Source organism: Aphelocoma coerulescens, chromosome 17 (genome assembly GCF_041296385.1).
Source record: "Aphelocoma coerulescens isolate FSJ_1873_10779 chromosome 17, UR_Acoe_1.0, whole genome shotgun sequence".
In the NCBI taxonomy this organism is placed as follows: Eukaryota; Metazoa; Chordata; class Aves; order Passeriformes; family Corvidae; genus Aphelocoma; species Aphelocoma coerulescens.
This window is the reverse complement of record NC_091030.1, coordinates 4,892,282-4,906,249: the sequence shown is the minus strand read 5'-3', so window position 1 is coordinate 4,906,249 and position 13,968 is coordinate 4,892,282. Positions and strand designations below refer to the sequence as shown.

General features: G+C 46.7%; 1 protein-coding gene across 1 annotated transcript in view; it reads right to left on the bottom strand.

The window, feature by feature from the left end:
• The window catches only part of COL27A1 (collagen type XXVII alpha 1 chain), a 190,635-nt gene that overhangs the window by 46,952 nt on the left and 129,715 nt on the right, over positions 1–13,968 (bottom strand). The window contains exons 26-29 of the mRNA XM_069031565.1: positions 10,446–10,499; positions 7,618–7,671; positions 6,780–6,833; positions 3,565–3,618 (exon numbers count right to left, since the gene is read on the bottom strand). Coding sequence (XP_068887666.1) covers positions 3,565–3,618; positions 6,780–6,833; positions 7,618–7,671; positions 10,446–10,499 — 216 coding nt within the window. The remainder of the gene's footprint in view (positions 1–3,564; positions 3,619–6,779; positions 6,834–7,617; positions 7,672–10,445; positions 10,500–13,968) is intronic.

Genomic DNA, 13,968 nt, shown 5'->3' with positions numbered 1-13,968 from the left:
GTTGATATTCAGCCTTTCACAGAGGTTCCCAGTCTTTTTGATGACATTATCCTTAGGAGAACATGCTGGAGACCACACATTTTCCTGCTGTGAGAAGCTGATTAGCAGAAATGTGCTTTAGGATTTAAGTGACATAGAGTGAGGGGCTTGCTGGACCAGCTGCCTCCAAATTTAAACCTTGATTTGGTTAAATAATGAGGTTTAAGCATGTACATAGCTGTCACTAGCTGAATGTTAAGCACATGTTCAAGTGCTACACTGAGTACAGATGAAGGGAAATAAGCCTGGGCTCACATGTCCAAATTTCTTCTCCTTAGGGAAGAGGAGAAGGGAAACAACATTTGAGGAAGATTGTTCACTATCAGTTTGGTGGAATAAACAAAGACTTGTGAAGGAATAATAGTTCTGTCAGGACTAAAAAGAAGGTTAAAATTTGAAAAAAATCTTTTCTTTTTAAAATACACATATCTTGACAATATAAAAGCTATCACAACATAAATGCAGACCCCAAAAAGTCTCCATTGTTCTTTACAATCAAAACCATATTTGCTATTTACGTTTCCTTCAAAAGTAAAATTACTTTAATGAAGCATCCACAAACAGAGCTCATGGAGTCCAAAAACATCTGGAAGGGGCCGCATTCATGTTTCCACTCTGAATTGAATTACATCTCTTCTGGAAGCTAGGATAGAGAGAGGGTGATGTCTGAAATTACAACTGGGGGATCATTTCTCCATCCTGAGTAAAGCAAGAGCCGGAATCACAGGAGCAAGTAAGCAAACATAGGATGCTATGTGCCTGGAATATCTTCTGAGAGTATGAAGAGAAGGAAAAAGTGAATGAGGGAGATTCAAACCAGAAATCCTCCAGGCAGGAGATCTGCTGGTTTTTACAATGCTGACTTCCCTACATCATATCCACTGAAATCTGTACAATTTCAAAGCAAAGCCCAGGTTCCTCCTTTCTGCTGGCAATCTTAGAAAGTGTATCTCTCTGCCTCACAAATTTTGTATGGATTATATCACTGCAGTGCTCAATCAACGCCAGATCTCCACCACAGCACAGCCCAGTAGTGGGAGGTGAGAGCAGGAGCACTAGCAGCAGATCCAGAGGCTCCGTCCTTGCTGCTAGAGCTTTAGGCAGAGTTTTACCCCTCTCCAATACTGTTGTCCTTAGGGTAAGATCAATTCCTTAATGCTCCCTTTCCCCCAGGCAGTGCCTCCTTTCTATCTCAATGCTCTGCACATCCTGAAGTGACTTTTTGCAGGGCACTGCAGCCTGTCAGGATACAGCCACTGCTGCATTCTTGGTTTGCAGGGCTGAGATGCACTTTGGAGTCTGGCTTCCTCGGTGGAGGAATGTCCAGAGGGAGTGACTGGCACAGGATCTGCTGGACTGAACATCTGGAGAGGAAACGTAAACTCAGACCATGAAGCTGAAGGTCTCTACTATATGATACGTCATTTTGAGCATGGACAGTGCTGGTGGCAGCTGAAGTTCCACAAGATTTGCCTGGGGGATTTGACACCCTCTCTCTGGATCCAGCTACAGCCAAAGGCAGGCCCCTGATGTCCCAGGCAACCTCCTTTCTTGGGATCTAAATCCAGCTTTCCTTGTGGGCTGAGGACTTGAGGCCAGTATGGATGTAAGAAGCTGAAGAAGGTTTATGTGAGTGAATCTTAGACAACCCAAGAGCCAGACACTGAAATTGCCTGTGGATGCCTGCTGAAAGGAGAAGCTCAGTGGCAGGGATGGGGATGGATCCCTGGCTGGCAGCCGGGAGAAGGCAGTTCCAGAACTCCTTCTCTGTCACTACAAACATTAAAGGCACTGGCAAAAGCACCCAATCTGCTCAGAGGACCCACCTCTCCAATACCTGCACATTCTCAACCTGGATTCATCCAGAAGGTGTTCCCTGTTCACCCCTGTGCTGCAGTTTTACCTCGAGATATTTTTCACCATCCATTCAGAGACTGCCACGAAGGAACACCTCCAGTTTTTCATCCATCATGATCATGGATGTCCCAGACAGCCCAGTTAATCCCTGCTGTGCAGCACAGAGGAACCTCACTCCACAGGGGCCCCTTTGCAAGTGGACCTGGGGAGTGAACTCTGTGGGCCTTCCCACCAAGGAGCACAGAGGAATGGGAGCTGTTTTTCCCAGCCACAAGTTAGAAGATGAACCATGATAAACATCTGCCAAGCTTGGATGTTACTGGCAGCCTTCTAGATGGGATTTTAAAGTTTAGAGCAGTTTCAGGGTATGTAACTCCATGGTTACAAAGCGTCCTAGCTGGTTATTCCATTTTCTTTTGCTGGTCCCAGCTATTTGAAGAGACCATTCACTCTGGCATAGGGAAACACACAATCCTTGGCTGTCCTGAATCCCCCAAGCAGAAGTTGCAGAAGAAGCAGAGAGTGGGAGTAGGTAAAATGTATAGTTTACTCCAGTGTATGTCTTTGAAAATGAAATGTGGAAACAGATCCTTGGAGGGAGAAATGCAAGATATGTTGTTGTTGGGGCCTTCAGCAGAACCCATGTATGCTTGCTATTAATACTTTGAAAAGCAGCTGGACAAGGAAAAACAATCCAAAGCAGGGATGCTCCTGCAATAAATATCCCAGTTGGAGAAGAAAGATTGAAGAGCTCAGTGGGACGGGGGCTGGATGTCACAGGCAGGAAACAAGCAGCTTTGGCAGGTCTAGAGGTCATTGTCCTGTCGGCTGTCACCCAAACAGAGCAGGGAGAGCCACACAAGAACTGACTCTGAGTGTCTGTGAGCTCATTATTGACAGAAACATGAACGCACAGCACTGTCAGTGGTGCCAGGCAGTACCTCACCCAGCACTAGGCTGGGGGCTGCTCTTGCCAGGCAGGGTGAAGAGTCACCTGTGCTTACAGGGTGGTACTGTTGAGGTATGTACAGATAAAATCAGGGCTGGAAAAACCCTTAGAAAGGCACAGGACATGCTTGTAATTTGATCTACTGGCAATGCAAAGCACACCTTCCTCAGATCCCTGTGGAACCCTGCCAGGAGGTGTCAATCCTGTGAGACTGGAAGGGAACACATGGGTAGAACAGCTCAGCTCCACTTCTGTCAGCCTTCTCTCTTAATTCTATGTCATGACATAACATTTCTTCCTTCATCTGCCTCTGGTTATATCACAACACTTCATATCTCAGCTACTTTTTCTCCCATAGCAACGAAGGCACCTTTTCTGGTTTTCTACCTCCATCCTTTCCCCCAGCCCATCTATACCCGCAAACAACTAAATCATCATCCTCACCAGAAGCAACTGTGTTTTGACATGGTAGATAGGCTGGACCACTTCCATGATAACCTCTACTCTGGGCACCCCTCTGCCCTTACACATCCTCCTTTGCATTCACGTCCCTGGTAAGATTTGTTTCAAGGACCACGCGGCCTTTATGTGCAGCAGAAACGTGGCTGTGGAGGTGCTGCCCAACTTCTGCTCATCTTCACACCTCCAGACTAAACCACCAGATTGTTTTTCCAATGGCTGAAAAAGGAGAGGGATAAAAGCTCATGGAGAGTGCTTACCCTGCGGCCTTTCATCCCTCGGATCCCTGGTGCACCACGGGCTCCTGCTGGACCCTGGAAGGGAAAAAAGGAAACAAAATGAGGGTGGAGGAGAAGGAAGGCAGCAGCTTTGGTAAGACCCTACATTCCTATGTGATCTGCAGGGGCCTCAGATGCAGACCCTTGACCAGCAGATTGGTTCATTAAACTCTTGCTAAAAACATTGCCATGTTTACTTGTCTATAAATTGCCTTTTTTTTAAACTCATGGATTGTCTTCGTACTGTGAACATTTAGGCCAAAGATCCTGGCTGAGGTTTGTATGCTTAATGACCTGCAGCCTGTTATCTGTGTCAGTGGTGTGATGTGAAGAGACGTTGAACATCCAGAATCCCCTCTGAATCTATTAAAAGCAGCTGTTCCTCAGCATCTGTTCAAAAATAATAATAACCAGGATCTGGTTTTTAGATGTCCAAATACAAAATCAGACACATCATCTTGGGTATCCAAGTTTGATCTTTTCAGCCAAACACTGACTTTAAGTAACTGTTGCCCTGTTAATGCTGCATAAATACTGATACTGGCAGATAGATACTAATTTAATGTGGGCTGTTGGTGTTGTGGATGAGCCTGTTCTTCTTGCAGTTACAGAAAGATTTCAGGTTTTCTTTTAACCTGGATTTGTACACACTTGATTCATTAATATGCATACAGAAAATGCAGAAGACAGCTTTTTTTCCCAGCTAAAATATTTATCAGAGTCAAAAAAAAAAAAAAAAAAGATATATTTATTTTACAGGACTTAGTTCTGTTCAGCTTTTAAACCTGATACTTAAAGTTAGTGCCTTTCTCCTGTCAGAAAAGAAAACCTCAAAATGACACATTCACTCCTTACTCTCTCAAATATTCCGCATCAAATGCGGCTATTTATATATTAATAGCTTTTACCAACTGTCAGCTCTGCAAACTCCACCACGAATCAGAACAGAATTGGACTGTGAACCTCCTACTGCTCCTACCACTACCATTTATGAAGATTTTGCTTTTGTATTGGAGATATCTTTGTGCATGGCATGTAAGTTCAGGATACAAATGCTGAGCTGTTCTCACTCAGGATGGAAAAGTCAGTTCACTGTAACTGTATTTGTGATCACAGTACATCTCAGTTTTGGTAGTGAGGACAGTGGTGACTGGCACAGGCAGTGGATGTGTCAGATGCCTGTTTTATAGAGATTTTTATGCTAACCATGTCCTGAAATGAAATTCTTAGTTGGTATTTGGAATCTTCTCTGAAAGTCTCAGCCTATCCCAAATAGCTTATGAAAGTACAAGAACAGAAACATTCATTGTAATGGCAAATATTGAGGGAACAGCTAGATACCCTGCTGGAATTTCAAGGAACTGTTTAGGAGAAGAAAAGTGACCTTTAATACTTTTATGTATACACATTATTTTCAAACCTGTGTATTAACACAAAAGATGCACCATAACGGTAAGAAGAGGAAGAAGGAATTCACAAGCCTCAGTAAACTGAAACCAAGGGCAAAGCTTCCTACCATTGACTATACCTTTGCTTCCCATTTCCAGTCATCCTTTGTTGAATTAATCAGCCATCACTGCTAAGGCTCATTCAAAGATTTTAACAGTTTAGGACAAACAACAACTGCATGCCTCAGGTCTGGCTTGAAAGGCAAATAAGGAATGTTTGGTGGAAAAACAGCTGGAGTTAATGAGTGGGGATTTGATATTAGGGGATTATTTGATTTACTGGCTCTGTGGGGAAGTTTGGCTTATTGAATTATGACTTTTTAAAATGCAGTTGTGGAGCAAACATTTGCTTGGATGAACTTGTTATTTGCCTGCAGGAGAAGAGGGAACTGAAGGCAGTGGAAGGACCTGGGCATGGTCTCAGCTCTCAGAGCTTTGCCAAGATGTTTTGGTATCTCCACCTGGATCTGATGCCTCAGCTCATAACTATTGTTATGCCCCAGTGAAGATAGACAAAATTTGGTCTCACTTGAAGGTGCATTTAGTGGTGCATGGGATGGTGCTCAGGGCTGGAGCTCTCTGCCACAGGACCAGCACAGAAACTGCCTTGGCCAAGGGTGCTCACAGGCCCAGAGCAGGAGGGAGCCCAATGCTCCAGCTGTCCCCAAGTCTTGTAGCAGCTAACATGGCAGAAAGTTGCTAAAAATGGGTCATCTACAGATATCCAGATGCCTCCTAGGCTTCTGTCAACAGCAAGTGCTGCCACGAGGGGCCACAGAGCAGCTCAGCGCTGGGGGCCGAGGTGGCATTGTGCTGCTTTTATTGTAAGGACCGGGCTGGTGCCATGTTGCTGCTCTCCAGGCAGAGATGGGTCACCCTGAGATGCTGCTTGACCTCAGATTTTCTCTTTTCCTCACCTCCACTGACTGCCTTCTGCACAATCTGTGCCCAGGCAGCAGCTGCCTGCAGCCAGTGCACCCAGAGCCTCCTGGAGCTCCTGGCAGCGGCAGAGCTGAGCCCGGTTTGGAGGCCACACCTTTGGCACCGCCCGAGCATTTCACTGCAGTGATCTTCCTCCCAATTACCAGCACTGTGGGAATTCACACACTGAGCAAAATCCATTCCCTGCACCCACTCAGGGCTGCCTTGTTGTTGGCTCCAGTGGCACTTGTGCTTCTGGGAGAGCCCGAGCTCCATCTAAACAACAGCTGTGGGAAACTGGAGCCAGGCTAAAATCTGCCTCCACGGCGATTGCGTGCTCCAGCCGCAGCTGCAGCGTGCCAGATGAGCCTGTCCAGATGGAGGGTCTGTCTGGGGGAGCTGCTCTGCTGCTCCTCTCATGCCAGCAGGGGCTTTGACCATGCATGACAGTCACACTGCATGGCGTGGTCACTGTGATAAATGACTGTGATAAATGACTGTGATACGTCACTATATCAGATGGTGTGGTCACCACACTGCCAACCATTCCCAGCCTAGAATACCTTGAACTAGGGAGCTTGTGTCCTGCTAAAAGTTTGAGGCTGGATTGTGACTTTTGCATCCTTCCTTAGGGAAATAGGTTACAAAATTTTGAATTAAGCTCTGTGCTTTTTTGCATCTCTTTCCATGTTGCTCCCACCCATGTCCCATCCCTTTCCTCATATCTCTTGCTCATATCAAACTCAAATAAACTGCAATACACTTGCTTGACTTAACCCGTGAATGCCCAGGATGTGGTATGACAAGGTGATGATAGCCTTTACTTACTGTTGGTCCAGGGACCCCAGGAAAACCCACTCCTCCTGGCATACCAGGGTGTCCCTAAAAGGGAAGGAAGAAGAACATGCCTGCTGTGAATGTCCACAATCTGCACAGCCCTTCTTCCTTCAAGTGGGAAGACAGGAAAAAAGGCATTGCTGGCTGCTTGCAAGGTCAGGCAGATCTGATATTTGTCAGGGTAAAATTGCTCAGGGGCAGGAGATGGCCAGGCTGTCAATTGCCCAGCTCCAACCCGGCCAGTGATATCAGCAGCAAGATTTTCTGAAGAGCCCAGAAGAAAATGGGCTGAATTAATATGAAAATATGTCTTTTGGTCTTGTACTACAGTAGACAGGAAACAAATGTCAGAGCAGGACAAGATCCAGCTGAGGTCCCCACTGTTAAACTCCTAAATGTAGATCCCTGAATGGCAGAGCACAGCAAGGCACTGTGACTGTGCTGCCCAAGCTCCCTGTATTTCCAGTTGCTCTGGGCAGTTTGAACAGGTCCTTGTTCCTGGGCATTGTCTGTTCAAGAGCCAGGATGCTTGGGAACAGGCAATCCTTCAGTTCCTGGTTGTCTCCACTTGACACAGCAGGTCCTCAGCTGATGGAGCCACAGAACATACCTTGAAACCCAGCGTTGCTCTGAAGGGGAAACTGCTGAACACAATTGAGGCTACACCCCAATATCCAGTCAGTCAAATGGCCATTCCCATCCCCACAGACATGGGAAGAAATTGCAGCTGTTGTCATGGAGCTAAAAGACCAGGAAAAGCTGCACCCTTGGCTAGGAAAGAGGCAGAGAGGCGGCTGCAAGAGCGAGAGAATGCAGACTTACTCCTTACCATCGACCCCTTGACTCCTGGAGGGCCTGGGGGTCCCACTGAGCCACGGTCACCCTAGGAGAGAGACAGATGCATATGGAAGAGTGATCTAGAGCAATGAAACAACTAAAAAACCCCACAAAATCATGTCTATGCCATCCTACCAGAAATGCTTCCAGAATCACTCTCTTTCCATCCCTCTCATCAGAGTAGTGGAAGGATTGCAGGAATTAACTTATCCTCCATATCCCAAGAGAGGGGACTTTACTCTTACCATCAAAACCACCAAGGTATGAAGGAAACAGGCCCACCATCTTCAATTCCAAACAGTGCTAGGACTGAACCCAAGGAAATCTCCAGCCCTTCCCACCCAAGGCGTGACATGCCTGTTCTGCACAATCACAATCCCTACGTGTGCTGGCGTTTCCAGAGCCATGGATTTGAAATCTGTTTTCACAAGGCCCTGCTGAGAGCAGGGAATCAAGTCAGAAAAAACACATGCTGCCTGGTGCTTTAAGGGGAGACTGTGGGTGTTTTGGGGGAACTCCCTGTCCTGTGGCTCATACTGAGACCACAGTGCCAGCAACAATGACCTGGAGGTCTGATTTATGAGGGGCTCAGAGCTGGATGACTCCCCAGCCCACCCTGAAGATAGGACCCCTTCTAAAACAAGCTGTTAAAAAACTTAATGTACCAAAACATCACTTACTCATTGCAAAAGTCTTACTAATCCCCACATGCAGACCATCTCACTTCCCATGAATACATCCTTGACCCAAAAGTAGGAGACAAGATGGTTAAGCCCCCACAAGCACCACCACAACCTGCTGACGTGAGGGTGACATGAAGGTGTGGTTTTAGCAATGGGACATCGACAGCTTCTTTGGGAGATGGTGGCAATTCCCACACAACTGTCTGTACTCTCCCTCCAGCCCCAGGGATGCACTGGGAATTAGGTCTGTTAGGTTTGTGTGCTCAGGGGGATGAGGAAGGAGGATTTAGAAAATGCTGCCAATTAGTTTACGCCCAAAATCTGACCTACCTTCCAGCAGCAAAAAGTGTAAGGGCAAATATTTTCTGGGCTCTAAGGAGCTTATTAAAAACAAACCCCAGTTTGTGTTGTCACCAGCTGGCCCTTGTAAACCAATGTACGGATTTTTTTTTTCTCCCTGAATGGATGGATTTTATTAAGTGTGTATTAACTGTATTGTTCTCTTTGATAATCTTTGGATTCTACTGGCTTCAGTCTTAAGTTTTGCAGCTCTCAGGATGGAGATTGCTGACTCAGCTATGTCTAATGAAAGCATATTTCCCACTTCATTTAGCTCACAAGAGCATAGTAAGCTGTAGGATACTATGCCAACTGGAGGCCTGGTTGAGGTTTTGATTTGATGATAGCTATTTCTGTCATCCCTAAGTTTGCCCTGGTAGAAAAGCCTCATGGAAATCCCAGCTGTGCTGAGGATCTCCAAAGGCAGATTTTCAAAGGACAGCCCGGGTTTGCCTTGACACCAATATAACATCATCACATTACAGAGCTGATCTGGAAGTTGGGGATAGCTCATGTGGTCAAGACTTTGGCATGGAAGGCAGAGGGATGGATGTTAATTTAATGGAATGGAGAAAAAGATCTTCCCACATCTCCTGCATGGCTAACACCTTATCCCTCGTTCAATTCAGGGCTGCAGCTGCCAATGAGACAGCTCACTCAGGCACCAATTTTCTGTGTAACCACCCTGGACACATCACAGACTCTTTATTCCTCTGCCTTCCTTCTCTAAAATGCAGCCCACATCATGTCATTCTTTTTAGGTCTCATGGCCCTTGACAGCTTGGACTGAGGCTGACTCTGCTACTGCCCCACCAGGGCCCACAGGATGGAAAGGCCTTTCCAAAGGTTGCTGTGGACAGACAATAAAATGGATCTGCAGCAAACACAGTATAACTGTCACAGAGTCTTTACATCATTACCCAGAGGACAGGGCTTAAAGCAATAAAAGTGAGAAAGAGAGCACTGATGTGTGGAATGCATCGTTTTATGCTCTTCACTATCTTTATGGCTGCACTGTGAATAATTAAACCACCAACAAAAACCAGCAGCATGCAAGTGAAATACAATGAGTGACACATATGATTTGTCTTTGGGAGCTGCTTCCAAATAAAAGTTTACACTCTAATAGAGAACAATTTAATGTCCTTTTATGTTTTTATGTGAAATAAAGCCCTTTTTTTCACCCTGGAAGAGGTGTGTGTCTGTACTGCACACAAGAGGGCACCAACCCTGAGTGTGCCCAAAGCAGTCAGGGGCAGCCAGACTGGATGGTCCTCATCAGATAAAAAAGGAAATATTTGGACCAGCCTTTGTTTAGATGAGTGGCTGCACTCTTGGACACCTGAGAAATTGCTGAGACCTCCTGTTCAATGCAGGCTCAGCCCTGGCCCTGTGTGACCCCTCTGGCAACCCAGAGCACACCTCTGCACAAATCTGCAACCTCAATCCCATGGACTCCTCCCATGACCAGCAACACAGGGCTGATGGATCCCTCATTCCCATAAAAACCAGAGCTGACTGTTAAATACAAACCATCTGGCATGTTATGAATGAGAAAAGTTAATTTTTCAAAGACTATTTGACAGCACCTCCCTGGAGGGCAGCGCATGTTAATTCCTGAATGAGAAGTGGATGGTTTTGGCCTGGTCCTAGTCTAGCTCAGACACCCTGGATGTGCTCCATTCCCAGCTGGGTGTTGCACTCACATGACAACTTAAATCTCCACAACCTTTCTCCCGCCCCAGCCTTCCTCATCCTGCAAAAGTTACAACAACCATTTCATTGCAAGCAATCCTACCTTTTCTCCTGCTATTCCAGGCTCCCCCACTGGACCTATGAAACCCATTAGACCCTGAGGAAAGAGAAGAGCACAATTAATTTTCAGTTTTTATTTGCTGAGAAAGTAAACAGTTCCTTTGGTCCACCTTGCTGGTTACAATAGCACACCATCCCTCGTATAATGCTCAGTAATTCCTACTGGCTACCAGAGTGGATGGAGTTGCTCCCAGCCATGGGAATGTCTAACTCCACAGCTGGTTCTGCTTTAGGCGCCAGCTGGAATGGCAGCATGAGGATCTGCAAGAACCACAACACACAGCATAGTGGATGAACGAAGCACGTTTCATAGAAAGACCGAGTCCATAGTGTGGCTTTATTCTGCGAGCTTTTCCCAAAAGTTTCCCCAAGAGCATCTGCAGCAGGAGCTCCTGGGTTGCACAGAGACTTACCATCATTTTAGCTGCTGGACTGGGTAGACTTCCTCTGGGTTAATCCAAGCTGCCTCAGCCCTTTGTGCAGACTAGTTTTGCCCTGGATAGTGTCGTGCTGGTGGGATGCCAGTAGGAAATAAAGGTCCCCGCAGCCAGAGGGGCCAGCAGGGCAGTGGATCTCACACACTACCCAGAAACCATCTTGGAACAAACCTCCAGTCTAAGCTCAGGTTTTAACAACGTTTGGGATAACGAAGAGGCAAACAGAACTGCTTTTAATTAGGAAGATGGAAACAGACGCAATCTCAAGCAAAGATTCCTGAGAATTAACATGTAGCAGCCTCCCTACCAGCTCCAGTGGTTTCTGGCTCTGGAGATGCAAGGGACCATCCTCTCTGCCACTGCGGGCATTTGCTCTCACTGTGCATTCCCATGGCCTTGTCCTGAGCCCCAGAAAGGGTCACTGGGAAACAGAGATTTACATTTAGTTCCTCCAGTGAGCTAAAAGGATTAATCTCCTGTTGAGACACTTCACAACCTGCCCACACTTTGCATGGGTGGTGTCAAAGGAAGCTGTGCCCCAGCTTGTTTGTTTTGAGGCAGCAGTCTGATTGGTGCTGGGGGGTGGCTGCTGAGCAAGTGGGAGCCAGGGGATGGATTTTCCAGTGGTATCACAGTGCTCTTCTTTTTCTTAGAATAATTTGAAATCTTCAAAATAAATTGTGAGGTTCCTCTATGCAAGAACAAACACCATGGGGGAAAAGGTACACCAGCAAGGCAACTTTTGGAACATGTTCTCAGGAAAGGGCAAGCTTTTCACCCAACTGTCTCCGTTTTGAGGGAACAGCAAGAAAAGAAGGAAAAGTTTCCTCTCTGTACTCCTTCTGTCTTGCTTCCCCTGTTCATGGCTGGCCTGAGATGTGTGCAGTTCTTAGAGGAGCTCTCTGGAGCCTGTGCCTTGCTGAGGGTCTGTTTACACCTGTACAGTGACAGTGTGAGGTGACACTGTGCCCAGGTACAGAGGAGCACACAGCGCCTGGAGCAGCATCCTCACAGGCTGTGCAACCTCTGCACAACCAGCAGCACAGCACAGGCTGTGCAACCTCTGTCACCAAAAGCCTCTCCCTTTCCATGAAGTTACACTCACAATGTAGAGATGTAACACAAAATAATCAGCCTCATCCTATTCCTGCGTGAGTGAGACTCAGCAGACCCATTCCAAGACAGAAATCACAATATAGGTCACTCTCCAATGACTTTTAGAGGGAACAGCTTCTGGCTCCAAACACTGAGAGGTTCCATGCTTTAATATTCCTCATGTGGTGCAATTAAATGCCATCCTTTGAGATCTCTGGAGACAGGAGCTCCTCACTGAGACAGGCTGATGGGCTCAACAAAGGCATCGCTCACTGGAATGCTCAGCCGGCTTTGCCTCTTGCAGGGAGCAGCCACACACTCTGCTGTGAGTGGCACTTGTCACTCTGGTGTGGGAGCAACATCCAGGTAAAAAGTACTTGGAAACACTCATGAGAGAAGGCAAAGAGCCCAGTGGGTATGTCAGAGCCTGAACTTAGATGCTTGTGTTAGAAATTCATCCAGAGATGATGTCCAAGGAACTGGCAGGCCACTGTGTCATGATGGAAATACCAGTTAGCCATGGGATGACAAACAGAAAAGCTCTACTATCCTTTAGGGGTGTCACCAACTTTTCTGAAATGGTCTTTGCTTTGAAATGGCCTTTGAGTCTGAAGCTGAGGCAGTCTGGAGCACAAGAGTGTCATCATGGCCAGGCTACACGGACCAGACACGTGCGAGCAGAGCTGGACTCGGCACAGATTGCCCAGTGCAGGAATCAATGGGAGAGCAGAAAGTCTGCAACATCTGCCTGTGCAAGGTTGCCACTGGGTGGCATTGCTGAAGGCTGCTGGATCAATTGTTCTTTCAGTTAGACACAAGTGCAGGTACACAACTGCATCCAATTTCTGAATTTTTCCAATAGCCCAAGGCCATGAAGAAGGGAAATGTTATGTCAGAGAATGGCAAAGCAATGAGATGCAACAGGGAAATGCATTGCTAGCCAAAAATACAGAATAAAGCAAGAAAGAATACGTCTCTTGTTCATTTCCAATTTCTTGGAAAACCACAGAACTCTCCCTCCTGGGAATATGCTCTTTAAGAAATGTCTGGTTCCTTAGGCCAGTCCCTGCAGAAGAAGGATCCCTGCTCTGCAGCAAGTGTTGGTACCATTCAGAGCAAGACTGTTTCAAACTCCCTTCCACGGGGTGCTGCATATCCAAGCTCAGGCTTGAAGGCCAACCTTCAGACTCACTGTCCATAGCAGCATCTTCTTCCACCCTAAAAAGTCTCTCAGGAATCTGGATCACAAAGCCAGATGTACTGGTGATGCTTCCCAAGCTGGCCTGCTGGTGCTTTGCAGAGGGGTTTGCAGGGATCTGAGCACACCAAGAGCCCCCAATGCCCTCCTGAGACTCCCTGGGCTGTCACAGATGTGCTGCTTGTTACGGCAGCTTGTGCAGAAACCCGCTGGCATGGCCAACACTGGCCCTGCTGCACAGATCAGTGTTGGGATAGAAGGGGAGCACAGCCAACATTTCACTCCAAACCCAGGGAAAATTCTGCCTGTGCTGGTGCATTGGGGTATTGCTCAGGGGAAGGTGCCACTGCTCCCTGTGTGAGACATGGTGTGAACATGAGATGCAGAGCAGGGACCCTGCTTCCAGCACAGTAGCTCTGCAGTGTTTGCAGCCAGCACTGTCTGCTCTGGGCTAAATTAACCAACATTGCTGTGTCTGCAAGCAGACACAAATCGAGATAGATATGTCTACACCAAATAAATCTCAGTAAATTATCAGGAGTATAAGAAAAAACAGGGGAGATTGGGTAATGATGTTCTTCACTGGCCAAAATGGGATAGACACTAAAGGCAAGGAGATTTAGGTTTTAAGACAGAAAGATTTAGGTTTTAAGAACCAGAAGAGCTGCCAACGGCAAATATTTAATCAAAGCAGACATGAACTGTGGTCATTACACTAAAATGGCTGTGGTGCAACATATTTTTCTCAGGTTCCCAGGGTTGAAAAGAGGGCCTGC